The sequence below is a fragment of the Cornus florida genome, unplaced genomic scaffold, assembly GCF_030987335.1.
Source record: "Cornus florida cultivar Cherokee Brave unplaced genomic scaffold, ASM3098733v1 CherokeeBrave_3.0.0_Hap2_Chr10, whole genome shotgun sequence".
Classification (NCBI taxonomy): Eukaryota; Viridiplantae; Streptophyta; class Magnoliopsida; order Cornales; family Cornaceae; genus Cornus; species Cornus florida.
The window spans coordinates 27,447,640-27,475,558 of record NW_026775580.1 but is presented as its reverse complement, the minus strand read 5'-3'; the positions used below and the strand labels follow the sequence as shown (position 1 = coordinate 27,475,558).

The 27,919-nt window shown below is 36.9% G+C and overlaps 1 protein-coding gene across 12 annotated transcripts in view; it reads right to left on the bottom strand.

Moving 5' to 3' along the window:
- Positions 1-26,580, bottom strand: part of LOC132276505 (uncharacterized) — a 32,531-nt gene extending 5,951 nt beyond the window's left edge. The window contains exons 1-9 of one of the 12 annotated variants that reach the window (XM_059777953.1): positions 25,718-26,579; positions 25,506-25,575; positions 23,218-23,286; positions 12,433-12,609; positions 11,424-11,546; positions 8,657-8,703; positions 8,156-8,187; positions 7,935-7,994; positions 7,744-7,847 (exon numbers count right to left, since the gene is read on the bottom strand). In XM_059777953.1, the coding sequence (XP_059633936.1) occupies positions 7,936-7,994; positions 8,156-8,187; positions 8,657-8,703; positions 11,424-11,546; positions 12,433-12,609; positions 23,218-23,286; positions 25,506-25,575; positions 25,718-26,067 (927 nt within the window). In that variant the 5' untranslated portion in view covers positions 26,068-26,579 and the 3' untranslated portion in view covers positions 7,744-7,847; position 7,935. Of the gene's footprint in view, positions 1-7,743; positions 7,848-7,934; positions 8,188-8,656; positions 8,704-11,423; positions 11,547-12,432; positions 12,610-23,217; positions 23,287-25,505; positions 25,576-25,717 lie in introns of those variants that run through there. The other 11 variants (XM_059777952.1, XM_059777956.1, XM_059777954.1 and 8 more) reach the window with 11 other exon arrangements.
- Positions 26,581-27,919: the final 1,339 nt, after the last annotated feature.

Genomic DNA, 27,919 nt, shown 5'->3' with positions numbered 1-27,919 from the left:
ACAGGTTCGCCCAGCTTTACGTTAACTAAGAAGTTAAGGGCTCTCAAATTCGATCTTAAGAAGTGGAATAAGGATGAATTCGGAAATCTTGAATGAAGGAAGAATAGAGTCCTTGCTGATTTTTTTGAGATTGATCGTCTTGAAGAGGCGGGCGGGGATGTGGAGTCACTACGTTTTAGGAGAGCCTCCTGTCAAGCAGTTCTTGCTGAGATTGCTAGTATGGAAGAGATCTCGTGGCGACAAAAATCTCAGGCTCTTTGGCTAAATGAGGGAGATCATAACACAATTTTTTCATAGACTCACTAATGCCCACAGAAGGAGTAATCACATAGGACGAATTCGGGTGGATGGTGTAGAGTTGTAGAGGGAGGAAGAGATGCGTAATGGGATCGTTTCTTTTTATCAGAAGATTTATACCAAGCCGTTAGCTTGGAGACCCAAACTTGATGTTCTCCATTTTGAGGCTATTTCCAAGCTGGATAGAGATGGGCTGAGATTCCTTTTACTGAAGACGAAGTTCTAAATGCTTTATCAAGTTGTAAAGGGGACAAAACTCCGAGGCCTGATGGGTTTACTATGCGGTTTCTGATAGAAAGTTGGGCGGTAGTGAGAAACGAGGTGATGGGTACATTTCAAGAGTTTCATTCTACTGGCATCTTTGAGAAGTCGTTAAATGCCTTATTCATTGCCCTTATCCCTAAGAAGGGTGACGCTTCTGACATTAAAGATTTTAGACCAATTAGCCTAGTAGGTTGTATTTACAAGCTCATGGCTAAGGTTCTTACTCTTAGGATGAGGGATGTCATGGATGGGATTATTTTGGATTCCCAGAATGCTTTTGTCGGAGAACGGCAAATTCTTGATTCAGTTCTTATTACAGGCGAATGTGTAGATTCTAGATTGCGAAGTGGTATTCCCGGAGTCTTATGCAAACTTGACATTGAAAAAGCTTATGATCATGTGAATTGGAATTTCCTGCTATATTTGCTACAGAGAATGGGGTTTGGAAGTAGATGGAGGAAATGGAAATAGACATGTCTTTCGTCTGTCAAGTTCTCTGTTCTTGTGAACGGGTCTTCTGCTGGTTTATTTGGGTGTACCCGGGGTTTAAGACAAGGAGATCCCTTGTCGTCTTTCCTTTTTCTAATTGTTATAGAGGGCTTGAGCAGACTTATGAGGAGGGCAGAGGATCTCAGTCTTATAAAGGGCTTTAGGGCGGGTAGAGATCTAGTCCATCAGGTAAAGATCTCTCATTTACTTTTTGCGGAAGACACCTTGGTTTTTTGTGATGCTGATGTGTCTCAACTTAGATATTTGAGGTGCATCCTGGCCTGTTTTCAAGCGGTTTCTGGGCTGAAGGTCAACGCGGCTAAGAGCGTGCTTGTCCCGGTAGTTCAGGATATTTCCTCCTTAGCTGCAGTCCTTGGGGGTAGGGTGAGCTCTTTTCCTATTCCTTATTTCAGTTTGCCCCTAGGGGTTTCCTCTAGGAGAGTGGGGAGTTGGGACCCTGTGATTGACAGGTATGCAAAGATATTGGCAGGATGTGAGAAACAATATTTGCAATATTTGTCTAAGGGAGGGAAAGTTACTCTTATAAAGAGCACTTTATCGAGCCTCAACATATTTTTTTTTTTTTTATCTATGTTCCAAATTCTATGCTTTGTTGCTGATAGGATTGAAAAAATACAAAGGGATTTCCTTTGGGGCAGGAGGGGCGAAGAGTTTAAGTATCACCTTGTCAGATGGGAGTCAGTTTGCAAGCCCGTGAAGTTGGGTGGTCTAGGTATCAGGAGATTGGTTCTCTTTAATCAAGCTCTCATGGGTAAATGGTTGTGGAGACAAGGGAGGGAAATACATCGCCCTTCTTATGTCGGTTTGGGGAAGAGAGTGGCTGTTGGTCTACCCATCCGGTTTCTCTTGTGGGAGGAGTCGGGGTGTGGAAATCCATTCGGAAGGGCTGGGATGTCTTCTCTTCTCACATCAGGTTCAAAGTTTGTGATGGCAGTTGTGTTCGTTTTTGGGAAGATCTTTGGTGTGGTGACCAACTATTATCTCGTACATTTCCCAGATTATACAGTATTGCAGTTGATAGACATGCCTACGAAGCTAACTGTTATCGGCTTGATAGTAGTGGGATTACGTGGGACGTGCACTTTCGGCGTTCCTTTCAGGATTGGGAGATGAACGAGGTATGTGTTCTTTTGGATATGTTGTATTGGCAGGAGGCAGGAGGCAGTTAGCAGAGGTAGTGACGATCTGACATGGATCCCTTCTTCCCATGGTCACTTCGAAGTTCGATCCTTGTTCTCATGTCTATCTAACTTTAATAGCCTTGACTTTCCATGAAAGACCATTTGGCATTCTATGGCTCCAACTAGAGTGACATTCTTTGTATGGTCTGCTGTATGGGGTAAGATCTTGACGATTGACAATTTGAGGAAGAGGTAATTGTTTTGATCGACCATGGCACAGGCTAGTCTCTTGTCGGTTTGGCGAAGAGGCTGGAGGTTGGTCTACGCATCCGGTTACCCTAGCGGGAGGAGTAGGGATGTGGAAGGCTATTCGGAAAGGATGGGATGTTTTTTCGGCTCATATCAGATTCAAACTCCATGACGGACGTTGCATTCGGTTTTGGGAAGATCTCTGGTGTGGGGATCAGTCACTTTCTCGTACTTTTCCAAGATTAGTATTGCCGTTAATAAACACGCCTACATAGTCGACTGCTATCGGCTTGATAGCAGCGGGATTATATGAGATGTGCATTTTCGGCGCTCTTTTCAGGATTGGGAGATGGACGAGGTATGTGTTTTTTTGAATCTTCTGTATCGACAGGAGGGCGTTGGCAGAGGTAATGATGTTTTAAGTTGGGTTCCCTCTTCTCATGATCGTTTCGAAGTTAGATCTTTGTTCTTATGTTTGTCAAATTTTGTTAATCGAGACTTCTCGTGGAAAACTATTTGGCGGTCTATGGCTTCAACTAGGGTGGCTTTCTTTGTTTGGACTGCTGTGCGGGTAAAGATTCTGACAATTGATAATTTGAGAAAAAGGGGCAATTGTATAGTTAATCGCTGTTGTCTATGCAAGGATGGCGAGGAGTCCATTAACCACCTCCTTTTGCATTGCCCTGTGGCGATTGACTGTTGGAATCTTATTGTTGGGTTGTTTGGCATGTGTTGGGTTATGCCACGATCTACTAAGGAATTGATTCATATTTGGAGAGGTTGTCGAGTGAGAAGAGACGTTCGCGAGTTCTGGAGAATTGTACCACATTGTGTATGGTGGTGCATTTGGAAGGAGAGAAACAGCAAAATGTTTGAAGGAAAAGAGTCGCCTACGGAAACGGTCAAACTTTACATTCTTAGTTCTCTCTTCAATTATGTGAAGAGGAGCTTTTGTTCTTCTTCATATGATTTAATTACTTTTCTGGATTCTTTGGGGCCTTAGCTCCGGTTCCACTTTTGTAATTGGGACGCGTTCTCCTTTTGAACGCCTTTTTTAATATTATTTTTACTTATCAAAAAAAAAAAAATTGGTGGCCTGTGGAAACAAGATGTCGAGTCAGTTGATCATATCCTCATGCATTGTCTCGTGGCGTACGACTATTGGAATCTTATACTTGGTTTGTTTGGCATGCTTTGGGTAATGCCACGTTCTTCTAAGGATTTGATTCATGCTTGGAGAGGATGTTATCTGAGAAGTGGTGTACGCGATTATTGGAAAATTGTTCCACATTACGTATGGTGGTGCATTTGGAATGAGAGGAATAGCAGAATGTTCGAATGGAAGGAGTCGTCCACGGCGACGCTGAAACTTCATATTATACGCTCTCTTTTCAAATATGTGAAGGGAGTGCTTGCTCCTCTTCCGATGATTTAATCATTTTTTTGGATTCTTAGAGGCCTCAGACCCGGTTCCACTTTTGTATAAGGGACGCGTTCCCCTTTTGAACGCCTTTTTATTTTATTTTTATTTATAAAAATAAATAAATAAAGCCCGAGGGCGTGGAGGATCAAGATAGGGATGCTGACGAAAAGTTGGCTTTCTAAGACGAGGAAGAGGTAATAGGAGAAGATGAAGGGGAGTTACTTTCACATTCTCTAGTAATGCGAAAGTTGTTACTAGCCCCGAAGAAGGAACATCATCCACAGAGGAAAAATAAATTTCGGACACGGTGCACTGTCAATAAGACTAGAATATTATGTCAAGGGCGATGGTTCAGAAGTTAGGGCTGAAGATAGAGAAGCATCTGAGTCCCTACAAAATTGGTTGGATTAAAAAAAGAGCCAGAAACAAGAGTTACAGATATTTGCAGAGTTCCCATTTCTATTGGGAATAAGTATATTGATAAGGCGTTGTACGATGTGGTTGATATGGATGCTTTACACTTGATTCTGGGCAGACCATTGCAGTTTGCCGGTAATGTCACTCATAGGGGAAGAGATAATGTTTATATGTTTGACAACGGGGGGAAGAATATTATGTTGGGTCCTTCCAAGATTTCACAAGCTAAGGGAAAATCAATTCTTTTAATTGGCAGTGAGCAACGGTTTTTTAAGGAGGCCAAGGAGTCCAGACAGGTTTTGGCATTGGTGGTTGGACAAGAGGTGTCTAATACCCCTTCTATAATTCCAATAGTTTTACAACCTATGCTAGAAGAATTCCAGGAGATTATTCCAGACAAGTTGCCTAGTGGGCTTCTTCCTACGCGAGACATTTAGCATCACATAAATCTTGTGCCTGGTGCTAATCTGCCGCATTTATTGCACTATTGCATTAACCCGAAGGAGTCACATTTTGCAGGGTCAAGTTAAGGTGTTGGTTCAAAAGGGGATGGTGAGAAAGAGTATGAGTTTGTGTTATTCCAACTTTGTTAATGTCAAAGAAGGATGGTAGTTGGTGAATGAGTATCGACAACAAAGCCATCAACAAGATCACCATAAAATACAGATTTCCTATTCCACGGTTAAATGATATGTTAGATATACTGAATCGTTCGAAAATCTTTCCAAAGATTGATTTGAGAAGCGGCTATCATCAGATTCGTATTAGACCAGGGGACGAATGGAATACCTTCAAAACAAAAAAGTCTCGTATGAGTGGTTAGTGATGCCGTTGGGCTGTGCTCCAAGCACTTTCATGCGGTTTATGAATGGGGTATTAAAACCTTTTATTGGGCAATTCATTGTTGTCTATTTTGATTATATCCTGATTTATATTGAGTCCAAAACGGAGCATCAATCGCACTTGAGAGAGGTACTGATAGTTTTGCAAAAAAACAAGTTGAACATTAATCTGAAGAAGTGCAATTTTATGACCAACAGTTTGCTATTTTTGGGTTTTGTGGTGAGTGCTGAAGACATTCGGGTTGATGAGGAAAAGGTTCGGGCAATACGAGAGTGGCCTACTTTGAAAATAGTGGGCGATGTGCGCAATTTCCATGGTTTAGCGATGTTTTACCGAAAATTCATCAGGATTTTTAGTAACTTGTGGCTCCCATTACTGAATATATAATGGGGCGAAGAGGTAGAACAGAGCTTTGCGTTAATTAAAGAGAGACTGTCCACTGCACCTATTTTAGCATTGCCAAGCTTTGAGAAATTGTTTTAAGTGGAGTGTGGTGCCTCAGTTGTCGGAGTTGGTGTTGTCCTATCCCAAGAGGGCGGGCCAGTTGCATTCTACAGTGGGAAGCTTAGTGATCCAAGGAAGAAATGGATTACCCATGAGCTTGAATTGTATTAAGTGGTACGTGCATTGAAGGTTTGGGAACATTATTTGGTTCAGAGAGATTTTGTTCTTTACACTGATCATCAGGCTTTGAAGTTCATCAACAGTCAGAATAGTCTTAACCAGATGCATGCCCGATAGGTTTCCTTTCTGCAGCGATTTACCTTCTCTTTGCGGGTCAGTTAAAGTAACCGATACACTTAGTAGAAGAGCAGCACTCTTGGTGACTTTGCGAGCTGAAGTTGTGGGGTTTAACTGTGTAAAGGAGTTGTATGAGGAATATTATGACTTCAAGGAATTCTGGCTATGTGTTACGCTGGGCAGGCTGCTAAGGGTATGCATATACAAAAGGGATTTCTAATTCAGGATAATCAGCTTTGTATTCTGAGGAGTTCCTTCATGAGCAGATTATTCATGAATTGCATGGAGGCGGTTTGGGTGGACATCTAGGCCGAGATAAGACCATAGCACTGGTCAAGAGCGATATTATTGGTCACAACTTAAGAGGGATGTTTGCAACCATGTGAAGAGAGGTCCAATCTGTCAATCTGCTAAGGGTTAATCTCAAAACACTAGTCTTTATCTCCCTCTACCTATTCCTTGGGAGGATTTTTCCATGAACTTTGTCTTGGGACTTCCACACACTCAACGAGAGGTAGATTTAGTTTTTGTGGTTGTTGATAGTTATTTGAAGATGTCACACTTCAGCATGACAAATCTATTTTTCAAGGTGGTTGTTCGTCTGCATGGAGTTCCCAAGTCCATCACTTCAGATAGGGACACCAAATTTCTATCACTCTTTTGGCAGACTTTGTGGTGTTTTGATACATCTTTGAATTTCAGCAAGACTAGTCATCTGCAATCTGATGGACAGATAGAGGTGCTTAATTAGACTTTGGGCAATCTGATTCGTTGTATTTTTGGTGAAAAACCAAAACAACGGAAACTTGTGTTGGCACATGCCAAACAACATGGTCAATCGATCAACTAAGAAATCACCTTTCGCTATTGCTTACTGTCATCCGCCGAAGCATGCGCTGAAATTGGTCCCACTTCCGAAGTTGCTTGGAAAGAGTGTTGCTACATAGCATACGGCATATTGCATCCATGCAATTCAAGATGACGTTCAAAAGCATCTTGAAGAAGCCAATGCGAAATACAAGGAAGCAGCTAACAAGAAGAGGCGGAGAAAGCTTTTCAAGAAGGGTATTTAGTTATTGTGTTTCAACGCAATGAGAGGTTTCCTTGTTGGCACCTACAATAAGCTTGACAAAAAAAATATGGGCCTTATCAGATTTTGAAAAAGATTAATGATAATGCTTATGTTGTTGACCTCCCAACGACATGGTTATTTCCCCTACATTTAATGTTGCAGATTTATTTTAGTACTTTCTGTTAGAAGAGACATGCTTTTTCAATCTTAACTCGGGGACAAGTTCTTTTCAAGCAGGGGAGACTAATGCAGAACTGAATGACGTAACCTATATGGCCCGTTTGGAGCGCCAGAGGGCCAAACGGGCATGTCGACAAATATTTTAGCCTGATCCCAAAGTGTCTATGTTTGACCCAGACCCAAAAGGAGAGTTTTTTTTTTTTTTTTTTTTTTTTTAACGGCCCAAAGACACCGCTACGCCATGATGTACGTCGTTTTTTCAGCTGAGTTCCACAATTTAGGGCCTCAAAATGGAGTTTTTGTTGTATAGGAGGGCATTATTTCAGGATTTTTTCGTTCATTGTCTAAATGAACTTGGATTGCTCTCAATTTTTATATTTAATAGTTTTTATTGATTAGGTTTCTTAATCTATTTTTTTAGAATTTTTAGAGAAACTTTACTTTTAGGTTTATTTTTGAGTTTTAGTTTCCTTTCGAGATTTATGTTTCCCGGTATTTTTCCTGATGCAATTAGTTTCCTTATGATTTAAGGTTTTCTTTCATTATAAATATATGTAATGCAAAGAGCAGAATCATTCATTCAATTATCAATACAATATCAGATTTTCTCTGAATTTATCTCTTACTTGGTGGATTCAAAGTTGTTATCGTTCCTTGTGAACATTCATAGCTTCCGCTTACGTCGCTTGGACGAAATCAAGTATGCAGATGGAGACAGCAAAAATGAATCCTGTATGCAAGGAATTCTTAAGATTATATTGATTATATATAATCAGAAATTTTAAAATGTAGTAATGATGTGTGATAAAAAGAAGACCTCATGTATAGTTACGAACAGAACTGGAATCGACTTTAAACCAATTGCATAAGTAGTCAGCTGATGTGAGTGTAGAGAGTCGGTGTAAAAGCCCGCAAGCCCGCGAAAAAGAAAAAATTTTGGTGACAAAAAGTACCTTGTTGGTAAATGGAAATCATGTTCAGGTTCTTCGAGTCTATGACAATTTATGTTACTTTAGAGGTGAAGCATGCAAATTATACCTATAATAACGAGGGATGACTCTATCTGCAACCTGAAAATAAAACAAAAACAAATAATAAACTAAACAATTTAAACCAAATATATATAAAATATCAGAACCAATTTGATAGAAAAAAGGAAGAAATACGGTAAATATACACACACACACACACACACACACACACCCCTAATGAACTCAAGATCACAAGAAATGAGTCAATCCATCCATGGTTTTGGGACACAACTCTAAATTTAGCGATAGCACCAACCCATATACAAATGGTGATCACCGGAATCAATACAGGAGAAATATGGTAAAGATTTAAAGGCAGACAGGCAGACAACTCTACAAGAAGCCCCATCCTAAATGAGTTGATCGAATTATTTTCTTTAGAGTACCAAATCATGCGACCTTCTAGAGAATGAGTTAATTTGGTAGGTGATAGTTCCAGTAATACCTGTGCTGGTTCTGCTAAAAAGGGTAACATTCACAATAATAGCTTGAAAAAGTTAACAAGTACCAAATTATTTGCGAAGTGGATGCACCCTCACGAAGATGGTCATTTTGCTGTAAAATAAGAGGAGAAAACAAACACACGTTGTATGCATATTTTCATTAGACCTCAACTGAAAATTATTTGGAAAATCTTACATTGACCCAAAAAATATTGCATATTCGAGTGAAATTAAATTCCTATACCCATCTATTCATAAATAGTTGGCATCTTAAGTGCAAGTTTATCAAGTCCACAGTTTCAATTATTTTAGACTTTTTCATGTTTCTGTGAACTGCAATTACATACCCTCATGCCAACCAACAACAAAGCATTTTAAAGTTGACCCCCTGTACTTGTATATATACCCTTCTTACCAAGTCCCTTCAAAAACAAACTATAGGTGAATTAGAAAAGAGGGATACATTATTGTATCTTTCTGATTCTCAAATAAACACTGGAAGAAAGACAGAGAGCAGAAATTCAAGCATTTAAGTTTCTTTGCAGGAAACTTGGAAAGAATTTATTGGACTTTGGTTGATTAACCTCTGCAGCTCTGTGCAGTGATAATGGAGAGTAGTAGAAGTAGTTCTAATACAATGCCATAGAAAAAATTTCAAAGTCTTCTTGGGAAGAAGATGATGAAGAGTCTCTCAAATGGGCTGCTATTCACCATATCTATGTATAAAGAGAAGTATAGTGACTGAAGAAGAGGGCCAACCAAGAGAAATTGATATTAAGAATCTTGGACTACCTGAGAAAAAGAATTTGTTGGAGAGGTTTGTAAAAGTTGAAAAGGAAGATAATGAGAGCTTCTTGTTGAAGCTCAAGGAACGCATTGAGCGGTAATCTCACAAAAAAACATACATCTCTTGCTTCATTAGACTGTACGCTGGTCTACATGTTTAAAAAAAAAATCCCTGAAGCATGTTTTAATAATTTATTCATTTTGGTTTTCCTTGTTTTTAAAAATGCAGAGTTGGAGTTAGCTGGCAGTAGAGCATTGCCTACTATATTCAATTTCTTGATGAGTATGCTAGATTTAATTCATCTTTTAAATTAATACAAACATATATTTGCATGATTTATAATATTATCTTTTCATTTAAAAATTAGACTCACCCTACAATCTCTCTTTTTCTCTCTCTCTAAAGGGGTTCATGAATTATCCCCACATTCTTCCTAGTAGAGAAAAACCATTACCAATCCTTCATGATGTCAGTGGAATCATCAAGCCTGGAAGGTGGAGAGGACAAAATATTATAACTGTCCATAATGAACTCTCTTAGATTCTCATTTTATTTAATCATTTTTGCAGAATGACATTTCCTTTAGGCCCACCAAGCTCGGAAAAAACCACACTGCTGCTAGCTCTGGCTGGAAAACTTGCTTCAGATCTAAAAGTAAGAGATATTGTGGTCATTTAACTAATTCCCACATTCTTCAGATCTAGAAAACTTATCTTTTATACGTGTGTGTGTGTGTGTGTGTGTGTGTTCTCAGTAAGGCTCTTGTAATCATATATTATTTATACATACTACAGGTTTGGGGAGAGTGACATACAATGGCTATGAAATGGATGAGTTTGTTCCACAGAGGACATCAGCTAATATAAGTCAATATGATTTTCATATAGCATAAATGACTGAACGAAACATAGGGGTGGCAAAATGGATCAGAAACCATCAACCGCCCATATCCGCTCGCTTTTTAATGGTTATGGGTGAACCATATTTAATTTGAGGGTCAAGATGGGTTGGGTAATTTTTAACCACTTAATTTGAGGGTCAAGATGGGTTGAATATGGTTAACCACATTCAACCCATATTTCACCCATCACATAATAAACACACAACACACATCTATTTTATATTGCACTCAACTCATTTCTCTGTCTAAAATTCTCTCTCTAAATTTGTCTCTCATCAATCCCCTCTCTTTAAGTTTCTCTCTCTAGAAATTTTTTCTAAAAAAAATAATTTTAAAAATTAAAAAATAATTTAAAACCTTCCGAAAAAATAATTTCAAAATGAAAAATAATTTAAAAAAAAATTAAACAAATTAAATAATTAAATAAAAAAAATTTAAAAATTTAAAAATAAATTAAAAAAAAATTTAAAGATAATTAAAAATAATTAAAAAATTTTAAAAATTAAAAATTAAAATAATTAAAAATAATAATTAATGGGTCCACGGGTCATAACGGGTTGAGCCTGCCCATTTTCGACCCGTTCTGAACGGGTTAAATATGGGTCTTGACCCATGTTGACCCGCCCATTTTAACCCAACCCAAACCCGGCCCAACCCACCCATTTGCCACCCCTAGCGAAACATTAGCTTTTTCAGCAAGATGTCAAGGGGTTGGACCCTGTTATGGCTGGAAAACTAACTTCAGATCTAAAAGTAAGAGATATTGTAGTCTGTGATCTAGAAAACTTATCTTTTATACGCGCGCGCGCGTGTTCTCAGTAAGGCTCTTGTAATCATATATTATTTATACATACTACAGGTATGGGGAGAGTGACATACAAAGGCTATGAAATGGATGAGTTTGTTCCACAGAGGACATCAGCTAATATAAGTCAATATGATCTTCATATAGCATAAATGACTGAGCGAAACATTAGCTTTTTCAGCAAGATGTCAAGGGGTTGGATCCTGTTATGGTTAGTTAAATGGCCACGAATTTTAAAAAAATTAAGAGCAATTTCAAACAGGAGGGGATTACTTGAGTTACATCAAGTCCTTTTTCAGAATAATATAAAGCAATGAACAAAGCTAAAAAGTAACATACCAGATCAACTTCTAGTGCTGCTCGATAAGTAGCAGCTTGCTCCTCCCTCAGACACATGTTGTTTCTTCCTCCTGCATCAAGCCCTGCCACAACAAGAGCAGGAGCATTCTCTTCAAGCATTCTCTGCGATACCAGCAAGATGATAAGAATAAGGACATAAACAGAAAAAAAACATTCGGCCGTCAAGATGATAGCTGATAACCGAACAAATGAAGTAAAGCAGGTTCGTTGTCAGATGATTACAGTACAGACACACAGACAAACTAGTAAAGTAAATTCACGCAGGACCACAGTTAACTGGAGAAACAAACATTCAGCTTTCAAGATGATAACTGATACAACAAAAACAACCACCACCAAAGCCTTTTCCCAACTACAAGATGATAGCTGATAACTGAACAAATTAAATAAAGCAAGTTTGTTGTCAAACGACTGCAGTACGCATGCAAACATGAACAGAAAAACAAACATTCAGCTTTCAAGATGATAGATGATAACCAAACAAATTATATAAAGCAAGTTTGTCGTCACATGACTTCAGTACAAACACGCATACACGCATAGAGAACGATAATTTACTTAGAATGGCATTGCCTTTAGGTTCACCACCCTCTGGAAAAACCACACTGCTGCTAGCTCTGGCTGGGAAACTTGGTTCAGATCTAAAAGTAAGAAATATTGTAGTCCTTTAACTAATTCCCAGATTTGCTTCATCCGCTTATCTTTTATACGCGCATATATTTTCAGTATGGCTCTTGTAATCATATATTGTTTATGCATACCATAGGTTTGGGGAGAGTTGACATACAATGGCTATGAAATGGATGAGTTTGTTCCAAAGAGGACATCAGCTTATATAAGTCAATATGATCTTCATATAGCATAAATGACTATGAGTGAAACATTGGCTTTTTCAACAAAATATCAAGGGGTTGGACCCCTTTATGGTTAGTTAAATTGCCATGAATTTTAAAAATTTTAAGAGTCGGTTCAAACAGGAGGGGATTACTTGCATTACATCAAAACCTGTTTCAGGATAATATAAAGCAATGCCCAAAGCCAAAAAGTAATGTACTAGATCAGCATCAATTGCTGTTCGAGAAGCAGCATATTGCTCCTCCCTCGAACACGTGTTGTTTCTTCCTTCTTCTGCAACAAGAGCAGGAGCATTCTCTTCAAGCACTCTCTGCAGCAAGATGATAAGAACAAAGAAAAAAAAAAGAAAAACATTCGACCGTCAAGATGATAGCTGATAATCGAACAAATTAAATAAAGCAAGTTTGTTGTCAAATGACTGCAGTACGCACGCAGACATAAACAGAAAAACTGGTATTCAGCTTTCAAGATGATAGATGCTGATAATCAAACAAATTACATAAAGCAAGTTTGTTGTCACATGACTTCAGTACGCACACGCACACGCACACACAGAACGAGAATTGACTTAAAATGGATGAAATTCTAACTACCTCGTGTGCAAAATGATGTTACTTTCTGTATGGAATATGGTCTTTCATGGCAGACCATAGACACAAATTATAACAGATACGAGAAAAAAATGACGTGTTACACATTATTCTGGAAAAGATTGGGATATATAAATGGAACAACCATTGATGAGATTCATACACACTATATAGTTCAACACAAACCTGACAACGCCAAGTTGAACAAGTAACATAAGAGATGAGAAATGAATCACCTTTATTTTTTGTTGGCAAAAGGAACCTAGTTGCTCTTCTATTCCATGGATCAACAAATCTAGGTTGAACTCAACCATTAAATGTGGCAAAAGGAAGACACATCAAATTCCATCAAAGCAATTTGAAAGCTATCAACAGGTACATATTGCGCATATGATTACAATGTCGAAAACAAAGCACATAATTTGAAACCCTAACAGAGAATTCTTCAGAAAAAAGATTGGTTTTAACTTGCGCCCCGGCCACATAACAAGACAACATAATACTAAAATATCCCTTGAATTTTCTGCTAAAAAATCAACATGTGAGCAGCAACACAATGATAGACAAATGATTTTTTTTTTTACCCAACCCAAGCCTCAAAGAGAAAAAATAAAATAAAATAAAGTACAATCCTCCCCAAGAGGAAAGGGATAAGGCTATTCCTGTGTATCCTATGGGCTAGTATCATGACTTAACATAACTCCCAATCGGGTACCCAAGGCCAGAAGCGACAAAGGAGGTGGTTTAGTATCAGGTAGACAATTGACTGTAAAACCTATCATCAAATCATTTTGATGAATTCTCCTCAAATAAAAAATATGACATAATTAAGTCACAAAAAAATAGGACAGCAACATGGAAGATAGGGGCATTAACAGGTAGGTGTATTAAACAAGTGGATACCTTAAAATGAAGTTCCTTCGTACGGTAGAAAGAATACAAGGAGAGAAATGATAATAGGATGGATGAATCATCCTTTCTCCTTCACAAATTTTCATTCCTCCAAATATGGATAGAAGAGAGGAGGGAAGACAAGTGGGGTTATTATAAAAGTTTAAAATTACAATATTATACTTCATAAATTACAATACCACATATAGTGATGGGTATAATGGTAAAAATAATTTAAAACTCTCTTCCTTTCTCTCCTAACAAACCCAATAAATTGTCAGCATCTTCTCTACTCATCCATCCAACCAAACAAAAAGAGGGAAGGACACAATCTATTCTCTAGGGATGTCTCATCCATCCCTTCTTCGCTCCCTTCAATCTAATTTTTTCCTTCCTACCGAACGAATCATAAATGGAAAGGTGAAAAAGCTTGGGAGATTGGGGAAGGATATAAACTTTTTTACTCGGGGAAAGATTACCAACGAAACGGAGTAGGTATAATAATAGATCATTACATGAGGGATAAAGTACTAGGGGTGAGAAAACAAGGAGATAGATTAATAACTACTAAAATTGCCATGATCACATCTTGAATATACTAAGTGTGCCTCGAGGAGCATTAGATAACAATACAAAGAAACTCTTTTGGGACTCGTTAGATGAATTGATACAATCTATAACTGATCATTAAAGCATATTTGTAGATGGTGATTTTAATGGATAATGAGATGTGGATATACACGTTTCAATGGAGGATATGGTTTTGGGGAGCGCAAATGAGATAGGAGAAACACTTTTAGACTTTGCAAAAGCATATGACTTAGTGATAACAAAAACTTTCTTTGAAAAAAAAAAAAAAAAAAAAAAAAGAAGAGAAAAACATTTAATAGCATTTAAAAGTGAAACAAATAAAACACAAATTGATTATTGAAAGCCAAGTAAAGCTCATTCAATAAACTCAAATGTGAAACAAAGAAGACAGTAATGAAAGCTAAGTAAAGCTCATTAAATGTCTTATATGAAAATCTACACAAAAGAGGGCAAGAAAAATATTTGTAAATTAGCAAAGAATTGAGATACATCAACTAAAGACCTAGATCAAATTAGATGCATCAAGGACATAGACAACACAATTTTAGTCAAAGAAAGTGATATATTAATTAGATAGAAGAATTATTTTCAAAATCTATTAAATGAGGAATACCCTAGAGAAGAAGTAGAGGGAAATTAACTTAACATAAGCATGATAAATAAAATCACCAACAAGGAGGTAGAGGACACACTTCAGAAGAAGGGGATTAATAAAGCCGTAGGGCTGGATAATATACCCTTAGAGACTTGGAGAACATTAGGAAATGTAGGAATTGAATGGCTTTCAAAATTATTGAACAACATCCTAAAACAAGGCGTGATGCCAATTGAGTGGAGAAAAAGTACAATAGTACCAATTTACAAAAATAAAGGGGATATTAAAAAATGTGGCAAATATAGAGGAATCAAATTAATGAGTCATACAACAAAAATATGGGAAAGGATTATAGAACACGGACCAAGGAAAGAATCCATGGTATCCGATAACCAATTCGGATTCATTCCCGGGAGATCAACAGTGGAAGCTATATACTTGGACAAATCGTTGAAGAATGTAGGAATAAGCAACAAGACCTACATATGAATTTTATATACATAGAAAAAAGCATATGATAGGGTCCCAAGAGGTATAATTTGGTGGGCCCTACAAAGAAAACAAATTCCCTTACAAATCATAAAAAACTATTCAAGATATGTATACGAATACAAAAGCTAAAGTTCGTACCATGTCTGGTGACACTAGTGAGTTTTGCATACACATAGGATTGCGTCAAGATCATTGCTAAGCCCATATTCGCAATAATCTTAGATGAAATAAAAAAGAATTCAAAATGAGATTCCATGGTGCATGATGTTTGCCGATGATATCGTACTTTTGGATATCTCTAAAGAAGACTTGCCAATAAAACTAGAAATGTGAAGAAATGCTTTAGAATCAAAAGGATTGAGAACTAGTTGAATTAAAACCGAGTATATGGAGTGCAAATTTAATAGAGATTCGAATATCAATAATATAATGATAGCACTTCAAAAGCAAAGGATTACTTAAAACAACCACTTTAAATATCTAGGATCAATGATACAAAAAGATGGAGAGATAGATGGTGATGTAATAGTAGAATTGGAGCGGATTGGACAAATTAGAGGCAAGCTAGAGTGATTTTGTGTAAAAGGAAAATTCTATAGGACCGTTATTGGACCAACTACGTTGCAAGGTTGTTAAAATCGGGATTCTACGTGGAATCGTTTTGGACTTCGTAGAATCGGAATAGTAGAATCGGATTGTGAATCGTAAGATTCTACCAAACTAATAAAAATACAACTCAAACTAGCTTTGTAAACAAAAGTTATCTTTAAAATAAATAGAGAATACGCCAAAGCACAATAAATATATATATATATATATATATATATATATATATATATATATAAGAGCCCCCGGGGCCTAGCAGTGATGGTAAGGTGTTGGCCTTGGGTAATCACTCGCCCGGGTTCGAGCCTTACCCCCTGCTAGATTCTTGACTTACCCGGTATTGTAGCTGTGGGCAGGCTACAGTATCCCCAGTTTGGTGCCTAGGGTGGGGTCCAAAGGGTCCTGTCTTGGGGAGTTCTGGGTCATCAAAAATATATATATATATATAAGTACATTATATAACGGATAAGTTCATATAAAAATATTCAAACAGATTCTTTTAAATTCATAATTTTTTATTTTTTTATTTCCCTTTGTTGGTTAAAATATGATTGGTTGCATAATAGTTATAATAGACCCTGCTACATAACATAGTGCCTCTAATATATCAAGAAGGGTAATACGGTAAGTTTATAGATTTTAGGTCAAGTATACATCTTTTGTCTATATCTATGGTACGAGTCTACGAAATCAGCCGACACCCAAAGATCAGCGGCAGCTCCTTTCGTCTTTCTCAGGTATGTTCTCTTAGTCTCGATATTGCTCCCTCTCTCCTCCTCCTCCTCTGCTTCTTCTTCTTCTTCTTCACCCAAAACCCTAGCAACTCTTTTTTTTCCTTAGGCATCTTATCTCTTCATCAGAGTTGCTTTGTCGATCGCGAAAAAGAAGAACCGTAAAGTCTGTAATCAATCTAGGGCTTCTTCTACCCAAAACAAGACCACAAATATGGAGTAATTCAGAATCGCTGGGATCCCACGATTCTACCCACGATCCCAGCGATTCTACCCGCGATTCTGCACAAGCTATGATTTCGATGCAATTCGGATCGATTTGGGCATGTTGGTTCGTAGGATCGTGCGATCCTACGACCCAAAATTGCGATTTTGATAACCATGCTACGTTGTATAGAGAGGTAAAAAAGAAACAAGAACAATGCCTTAATGTAGCGGAAATAAAAATGTTAAGATGGATAAGTGGAGTAACTAGAAGAGATAGGGTCACTAATGAGAGGGAAATTAGGCGCGACTCCCATTGGTGAAAAAATTTAAGAGTATTGTCGGAAGACTTAAATGGTTTGGTCATATACATCGGAGACCTAGTGACGCGTTGGTCAAAAAAGTAGTGGCTTTGGGAGCAGGTGTGTAGTCCGATTCGAAAGGGTGGGTTGGGTATCAAAAGACTGGTACCTGTCAATAAGACTCTCTTAGGGAAGTGGCTTTGGAGATTTGGGGTGGAGAGACATCGTTTATGGATGGTGATAGCAAGTAGAATTGGGGAGGATTTTGGCAGACGGTGTTCTCTTTAGGTGAGAATCTCGGGTGGTGTTGGGGTTTGGAAATTCATTTTTTTTTATTTAAATAAAGAGTATATTAGAGAGCATTTAAAAAGGAAACGCATCCCAAAAACAAAACAAAGAAAGGTCCTAGGGACCCAAAGAACTCAAAAAATCCATGATTTCATCTAAAGATATACAATTTCTCCCCACCACTCAACTAAAAATAAAACTAATAATATTAAATTTTAGCACCCTAATGGAAGATTCCTTCTCATCAAAAGATCTTCTATTCTGCTCCTTCCAAATACACCACCAAACACAAAGGGAAGATGCCCTCCAAAAATCCCGAGCGTTGGCCCCCACACTAAAGCCTCTCCAACCGTCAATGAAAGCCCTCGAGGACCAAGGCAAAACCCACTAAACGCCGAACAAACCAAAAATAAGACTCCAGCACACATGATCCACAGGGCAATACAAAAAAAGGTGATCCACAGACTCTCCATCATTCTTACATAGACAAACACCAGTTAAGTCGACTTGACTGTGATCTGTCTTTTCTTTCTCAAATTCTCCAAGGTCAAGATCTTGTCCTAATTTGTAGTCCAGACAAAAAAGCCACTCTGAGAGGAGCCTTCGAACGCCACACCATCTTTCACGAGAAATTGGAACCATGAAACCCGGCAAGGCAGAGGAAAAAAGAACATACCTTGAACCTCCCCTGAGGAGAAGGCACCCAAACCAAAGAATCAGACCCTCTACCATCCACCTCATGTCTATACAAAAACCAAGCATGCCAAAAACATCATGTTTTGAGTTAGGGATGGTAGCAGGATTCGTTTTTGGGAGGATATTTGGTGTGGTGAGCGTCCTCTCGCCCTATTATGTCCCAGACTCTTCAAGATTGCCACAGACAAAAAATGCTTTGGTGTTTGACTGCTATCACCTTGATAGTGGGAGAACGTCCTAGGGTATGCATTTTGCAAGGAACTTTCAAGATTGAGATATTGAGGAGGCTATTGGCTTTTTGGAGCTGTTGTATCGTCACTAGATTGTGGACGGAGTTCCTGATTCTATGGTGTAGATTCATCTCCCCAGGGTCGCTTTGAGGTTCGATCTTTCTTTTGGTGTCTTACAGAGGCTCCAGGGAAGCGCTCCCGTGGAAGGCTATTTGGCTATCTAAGGCTCCTCTCAAAGTGGTCAATTGTTGCTGCATGTCTTTGATAAATGAGGAAGCAGTAGATCATCTTCTTTTGCATTGCCCTGGGACTGTTGGGCTTTGATGTTGACTTTGTTTGGGGTTCAGTGGGTTATGCTCAGGTCTTCCAGAGATTTGGTTGAGGCTTGGAAAGGTTGTATAGTGGGGCCCAAGCTCGTGACTTCTAGAGGGTCAAACCTTTATACGTTTGGTGGCACTTATGGCTTGAAAAAAATAGGCGATCTTTTGAAGGAAAGGAGACCCCTATTGGCACGCTGAAATTCTCCATTATTAGTACTATTTTTTGTTGGGTTCTTGGGAGAAATTGTAAATCCGTGGATGAGATTGTTGATTTTTTGGACTCTTTGAGAGTTTAAAGGCCCTACTAGGTCTTCTTGTTTCCGTGGGATGCGTTCCCCTTTTGAACACTCTTTAATACATATTTACTTATAAAAAAAAAATAAAAAATAAAAAATAAAAAATAAAAAATAAAAAAAGAAGGGAAAAACTAGTTGTAATAGAAGGTAAGAAACGGAGAGGGAAACCAAAATAAGAAGGGATGATGATGATGACAACGAACATACCTCCCAATCCAAAGCCATTCCACCTCTTGTTATAGTCAGTTACCTCATCAAACCAGCTCACTTTTGGATTTATTTAATTCAAACCTGCTTACTACGAAACAAAATCTCTTCAGGTCAAAAATGGCTACCACCAAAACAGCAGCAGCAGATGCAGAAAAGCAGCAGCAGCAGATGCAGATTGTAGCAACAAAGCAGGCAGTAGTTTGAGAAATCTAATTCCTGGCTTATAGCCTTACCAATAGCAGATGAATCTTGTTTAAGGAATGAAAAGATAAAATAAAACCATGTGTAATAATGGTCGTAGATACAAATGCGTGTTTTTCTCATCGAAACTACCAGCTAAGGGCAATAAGAGGGTATGAAGGCAAACAAGATGTTAAAGAAGTGCCTAATTTGTTCAATATGTCACTAACCTCCTCTCATGCCTCTCCGCCAACAGAGTTACAAAACCCATGCTACTCCTTAATGAAAACTAAAATTTGCAGGCTGATGTCTAAATTTCTAGTACATGTTACAGCTCCAATTCTCTACATCCCACCCCAGAATTATGCCATAAGCCTATACCCAACTTTTAACTCAAATGCTATCTCAATGGTTCCTTAAACATCTTAAAATACATTTGATTACCTAAAATTGGTTATGACAATCATGACATTACAAAACATTGGGATTTGTGAATTGAATCTCTGAACCTATAAGATCTTAGTTCTCAAACAAAGCAAAAATTAAGAGGATTAGCTTGTGAGGGCTTCCAACACATGATGTAATGAAAAGGCAACAGGGTCTCACTTCGCTTTGATCCCCAAGAATTAAACAAGAAATAAATTCTATCCCATTAATGAGCATAAAAAGGGGATGCCTCTGAAATGCATCACTCAACATACTTGCTCCTCCACCCCAAGATCCATTCAATAAGATATAGCCATTTGCGTTCTTTGTACCTATATTGCCCGAAACCCCTGGTCTCACTACCCTTTATCTAATTAGGATTTAAATTAATAACCTATTATTGTTACATGTGCAAAGGCAATCCAACAGTATGATGCAAAACAGTAAACTAACTCACATCACTGAATTCACACACCCAAGGAACAAAATCAATATGATAAAGGTACAATGCAGTTCACATAATATATACTGTGCAGGAACTATTGGGGCCTCTTGAATCAAGCCCCAAATCTACACATATAGTGGAAAACTGAAACTACCAGGACAAAGGATTTCATTGCCATCTCTTAAAGCTTCAACAATCATCAATTTCTAGCGAACTGACTATAAAGGAGAATACTAACAACACCACTTCATATAGTATTTCAAAGGAACCTTTACAAAGCTAACCTCTTGATATGATTTCTCCCAGCACCCACTGCTAATAAAATAAATAAGTTATCTCTGTGCTAAATTTGTTATTAGAACCAAAAAAAAAAAAAAAAAAAAAACAAGAACAAGAAGAAGATAAGAAGAACATTAGTTCCTTCCTCTAGCCACTAAACCTCAATTACCGTGTATTACTTTGTCCTCCTTCGCAATGACATCAAGGCTACCTCCTTTGACTACAACACAATTCATTTTTTTTTTTTAAAAGGCTACCTCCTTTGACTACAATCTTTATTTTCTTAATGTTTGAAAAATCGTCAATTTTTGGAGAACCTGATATGAAATCAGTTGATTTGCAATGGATTTTGAAATAACCTACCAACGTTAATCGCATCCTCTAGAATCTCCCAACGCTAATCTTAGCATTACATTTATTAATTGCAAAAAAAGGATAACCTAGCAAATTCTTTCTTTCCGCAAGCCAGAAAACCCTTGATAACCATGCATCAGCTTGTCATCTTTTGCAAGACAACCAAGCTTCTACAATCCTTATAAAATAATGTATCCTTGAAAACCCCATCAATACTAGAGAAAACCCTGGTCAGTCGGTCCTCCATTCATTCAATCAAATATTGTTGGTTACCAGGCCATCAATCTCGCAAGAACATTGGGTTTATCATCAATGCAAGTTGCCATATTACAGGCTGCAGGATCAACATACATGCCATAACACAGTCAAACTAACACAATATCTTGCAAATATCAAAGACAAACATTAGATTGCTTGAACTATCACTTCCAAAGTTACTCTCTAGAGCTCCAATACGAGAATTTTCTTTTCACGAGAACGAATTCCAAGAAGATAGAACTAAACTAGTCCATGAGGAGAGCAGGAAATCTATTTTTTTTTATTTTTTTTATTTTTTAATGAATGGGTTAGAATGTCTGCTAGACCAAGAGAAAAGAAATTCAAAACTTCCCAAATAATATCATATGCAGCAACAGCAGGAGAAGAACAGGAAATCTAAGGATGATGTGTGGATATATTTACAAGGAAATATATGATATCTAACAAACTAGGAATTGTAGACTGGCAATCAGTATGTGCAGCAGATTAATAAAATGATTGAGATACATAATTATGCATATAAACCGCTATAACCATCTTAGAATCACTATCAATGTACATGTTTCTCAAGTACACCCTTTCCCAACTAGAGTTTCTTTACTTTATGTTAGCAAATGAAGTTTAAAAAAAAAAATTCGCCAAGGGGGTGGGAAAAGATAATGGGTTATCATAACTCAACCATTATTTGAGATAAATAATAACTCTTCACCATGCTTTTATAGGATTTTTTTCATGCAACAATTGGTTACTTGTAAGTAGGCAAAGGTTCAATTGAATCAGTAGAGTTGAATCCAAATTTTGTAACGAGATCCCCTTGAGACTCAAGTGAAATCAAAATCCTAAACCATCTTTAATGAACTAAAAAACCTAGGGCATCTAAATATTTTGGCCATATACTCGCACAAACAAAAATAAAATATAATAAAATAATAAAATCCCTATTATCAAAAGAAATATGTTTTGACAAAGACAAAAACCTGCAATCAAATTATTATGATTTTTTTTTTACTTTTGTTGAGTCACTTGAATTATTTCTTATACTTATAAAACCCTTTTTTTTTTTTTTTTTAATTATGCACAATTAAGAAATCATCATCACAAAAATCAACATTCTAATATCACTTTCTCTATCACAAATAAAGCAGACCTTATACTTTAATAATGAACGAACTGTATTTTTCAAAGTACAAAGAACTTTTTATTACATAAGTTAATCAAATGTTTAAACCAGCTGGCATAAAACCATTGGTGAGCAACTTTGGGGAATTTAACAGGTATCTCTTACTGATGACTTACCAAGAATAATAAAACTTGAATGTGTGCAATCAAAGCCAAACAAATATATATGAAAAAGAAAAGAAAAATAAATCACAAGTAACATCAACAGGGGATAAATATAGTTAACTGAGTTGACAGCACAATCAACAAAAGGCAACATGAGCATGTGCGAGCTAAGAAACCCAAAATTAGTAGTATGGCACATGATAGTTATTCAGAGTAAGCTTCAAATCATCATCGCATGTAATTATTAGAATATTACACAACATAAAAGGGCACAAAACATACAACACATGTGAAAATTCTACATTGATATCCATAAAAAATTATCATCTCATAAAAAGAGTCTCAATCAATTCTATGTCGATTATTAAAAAAAATTGATAAGTCATTCAATTTTGTTACGCTTACTACATACTCACAGTCTTAGGTTGGTCAAACAAGCATCATTGACATTGGAAAAATGCAGAGTCCAACCTTTTTTCCAGCATAATATCCTGGTCTATGATTCCCAATTATTAACATGGTATCTATTCCAGGTTTTGCTTCAAATAGCAAGGAAAAGGCTAGGTTTTGTTGACTGAAGAGTGCATATTCTAGGTTCTTCTGTTCTAGCAAAAACACGTGAAAATGAGTCAGAACCCTAGGAATCAAACCTGCTGAAGTAGGGCAATCCTCTGGTTTGTGGCAGCCATAACCACAGCACAAAATGGAAACCTTGACACCTTCAAGATGTCACTCATGTCAGCAGTCTTCGGTTCATTTTAATTGGCTTCAAGATGTATTTGAAGATGATAAAAATGATAAATTGCAGGAATTGAAGTTGTCTAAAGATGCCACACTATGCTGGATCAAAATCTTATGTTCGCTACCTCAAGAAGCAGGTACGCTGCATCCAATGTATTAATTATGAAAAAAGGCATTCCTTTGTCAATTATTGCTAAGGTCTTGTATAATGCTTTTAATAGCTGAGGATTAAGTGCCAATAACTTCTCTTTCTATAGATATATATATATATATATATATATATATATATATATTTGTTTATATTCTGATTTCCACACTTGTTATTTTGTCAAATTATGGATAATTATCACAAGTAGTAAAACATGAATCTATTATCACTTTAGATTGCAATATGGTAGAAGTCCTGTTTTTCTTAATTGAATATATCAGCATGACCATTTGTCTATATAAAAAGACGATGCTTAGAGATGCTTTTATCATTTGTCTATATATGAATTGACTAGAATTTCATGGTGTTTGAAGTTATCAAGTAACCAATTCAGTACTTTAGACAGCAAATTGAGAATATAAACCTCAAGTTATTAATGTCTAATAACTGAAGAGCTAGAATAAACTGAGTAGCAATATGTAAGAATTTTATAATTGTTTGACGTATCATCAAACACACACCTAAACCGAGTTTGTGAAATTCAACTGCTAACTTTGTAGCCTTAATAGTCAATGTGTAAATTAATAAATAGTATTTTTTTAGAATTTGAAAGTTGTGATCTTTGTGGTTAATGAGCAGGTGCTTGTGTGTCACCCAGAGGATTCATCTCGACTGAGCCAGAACACTAATGCTCCGTTTGGTTGGAGGGATGGAGAAATGGATGGAAGAAATAGAGGGAGGGATGGATGAGATATCCCTAAGGAAGGGAAGGTGTCTTTCCCATTTTGTGTTTGGTTGAATGGAATGGATAGTAGAAAGGATGAATGGAGTGATATTTTTTTTTTGTTTGGTTAAAAGGAAGGGAAGGAGAGTTCTTATATTATTTTTACCAATACACCCTTTTATATAAAACTATAAAAGGTAGATATTTATTTCAATTTTTTTGAAAAGGTTAAAATTGTAAATTACATATTTATAGGTAGTTATGTCTTCTTTCTCTCCTCTCTTCCCCCCAAAAGTGGGCGGATAGAAAAACATAAAGGAAGGAGGGATGCATCCCTCCTTGTTTCCTCCCTTTCTTCCCTTCCCTCCAACCAGACACGAAAGTATTTATCCATCCCTCCTCTCATCCATCACCCTCAGTCCTTCCCTCTAACCAAACATAGTTTAAAGGATGAATTTTGGGGCTCTAATACAAACAGGTTCTCCAGTAGGTGTTTTTTAGATCCTTGAAAGAACCTAACTACAGTTGTGGGCTCATGTATGGCATAAAGCTCATTTCATCAGATGGACGAGAACAAAATCGGAGGCAACTAGTTGCAAAGCAATTGGAGGAGAGATCAAGCAGAGGGTGGTTCGAGAGGGTGGTTCGATGAGAGGGTTGGGCAAAGGATCAAGGAGAGGTTCGGGCAAAGGATCAAGGAGAGGGTCATCTCTATTATAGAGGAGAGGATCCGGGCTATGTTTGAACATTGGGGGGATCATTCTCAGAGTTTGAATTTTGTTGTTGACCTTTCTTATAAATTAAAATTTAAAATTTTTACAAGGCTTTCCAATTGTTCTACTTTTTTTAGAATTTGTTTTGATTTTAAATTTAGATTTAATTTAATATTTTCTTTTTGAAACAAATTATTTGCTTCGAAATTGGACCATAGACAATGGTTAAATTGCTACGTCCTATCTTTGTAGCAAATACCTTAACACTGCTACAAAATCAAGTTGTAGACAAAACTCAAAATTTGTTGCGACTGAATTAACATTTCTTTTTTTCTCAAAAATCTTTATGTTACAAAAAAAATAACCTTTTGCTATGAAAACTTTTGTAGCAGAAAACGTAACAACTTGTAGCAATCAAGGATGGAGCTATGAAAATTTCCTTTAGGGGTGGCCACACCCTGTCAAATTTTTTTCTGGGTGAGTCACTGTTAGTGGTCTTTGAGATCTATAGGTCACTCGAGTAAAGAGTACATATAAAATCAAACAGTACTTTGTCCATAGATATACAGAGATAGATATTGGGTGGATCATATATAATGAAGCAGATTGAACCTGATAGTATTGAGGAATCCGCACCAGAGGCCTCGATGAATATACCTTGGGCAGTAGGAAGCCCAGCCCGCTGATGATGCAACCAGAACAAAAGGAAATATATAAAAGAACATAATCAGCACAGCTGCACATGTATAGTATATGATATATATATATATATATATATACACACACACACACACACACGCACACAAAAGAGATAGAGAGATTACGAAATCCGCCTGAAGAAGTCGCCTTTTGCTAGCTTTCCAAACGTAGCCACATTTCCATGTTCTGGTTTAACAACAATTAGAACGTACTTGATTAAGTGAGCAGGATTGAGTGTCGCTCCTGTGTCGCGGCCATTCTTGTAAATTAACAAGACTACACCCTCGCCGCCGCCGACACTTTTGCCCCGGAATAGCATAACGTCTATTCCGGTAGGTTTCCGACTATTTAAAGTGATGGCCTGGTTTTTGTCTATTACTCCCGAATACTCCGGTATGATCTCTACTTTGTCGGTTTCGGGGTATTCAGTTACTAGCATGCAAAGCATACGAGCAAGATCTGTTAAAGATGCCATTGAAACACAAAATCACAGAGCTCAGTTCCACACGGTTCAGTGTGATGAGAGAGAGAGGAATACATATGGGTTTTGAACTTCTGATTCGTGTATATGGGTTTTGAATATATTTATATATATATATATATATAGTTTTGCAGTTGCAAAGAGAGAGAGACGGGGAGGCTGAGAATGAGATCGAGGCTATTGGGAGGCTGAAATGATTTTGCACTGCTAACCCACCAAAAAAGTTTTTCCCATCTATTCAAATATGAGTATAAATTATAGTTAGTATTATTATTATTATTTTTTGTCTAATATTTTATTTTATTTATTTATTTATTTATTTTTTCTTTTCAATCCTCAGATCTTACCTTATTCAGGCAAGGGATACTGGGGCGGATGTTACAAGAAACAAAAAGTTTAAGAATGGTTTCTTCCGGATGTTACAAGAGCAATTGTCTATCCAAACAAAGCCTTAAGGTGGGGGGATGAGGATGATTGTGCCCTTAAACACGGCTAACCTAGCAGGCCGCAATTTTGAGAACCAAAGACCAAGGCCTGATTGATCACCAGCCCGGCACAGTCTAAATGCATTTTGCGAAACCCAGGCCCGAATGAACTTTGGTTGTTATCTTTGAAATGGGCTTAATTCGAACTTGATTATAAAATAATAATAATAATAATAATAATTGGATTTCGTGCAATAGGTGAATAAATATAATTACAATTTACTATTACATCAATTTAACTTTCTTCACTGATTTGCATCGAATGATAAAAAATTAACTCATAATGATTGAATAACTTAAAAGAAAAAAATACTAGTAGTAGAAGATTTAAAGAGCAATGGAGGAAAGTTACAGACACGGCTTATTTAATATATCCTACTATATATATTATATTACATATATATATAGCTGAACACATGCATCGATGTATGCAGTAACCTCATCATAATTTAATCAATCCGTAACGTAGAGACTTGAAAAATAATATATCCAAAAATTAACCCAAAGACCTGTGAACCAACCAACCAAATTAAATGAGCTACCTCTTACCACAACAGACTGATAAGTTTATCATGATCTATCTAATTTCCTTACAAATTAAGCTAATATTGTTTTTGAGAGTATGAATGGACATTTTAAACTTAAAACTAAATTTACTTTAATTCTAAATTTAAAATTTTGATTTCGTACTCTCAAACATAGAATCATTGAGCTTCCATCTAATTCCAATTGCAGCAAATTAAACTAAACTATCTGACTTCCGGAACAACGTTGAAATTGTTTTAGCATCACTCATCTCATCATCAGAATCAAATAGATGAGCAAAAAAAATCTAATTGCGCGCCATCCAACAAAAATATATATATTCCTAATTAATTATATAACTTCACCTTCTCTAACCCGGCCAAGCTCTGGTCCACTACATACCCCAGACCTTCAACGAGAGTACAGCTCCATCGAGAAGAGAAAACCATGTAACCTGTTGATATATCCTACTAAATTATCAGTATATATATATATATATATATATATATCTGACTGTTTTTGACGCATCACGAAGCTTGGATTGAAGGCGTAGTTCCCAAGATCTTTTGGCCGACCAGGTCCAAAACAGGAGTCATATTTTATTTTTGAAAAATGATAAACGCACACTGACTGGGACAAGTCGCCTATCACAATATTTTAAATATATATTGATTGTACAACTCAACAATTGGGTCAACAATTACGGTAATATTTTATGCACCGCCACATTAATTAATATATGTTTACGTTGATAATAAAGAAACTATGACAAAATACCTTCCTCTTGGGTTTTTTTTAATCCAAATTTGTATGGGTTCTCTACGTCTTTATAACAC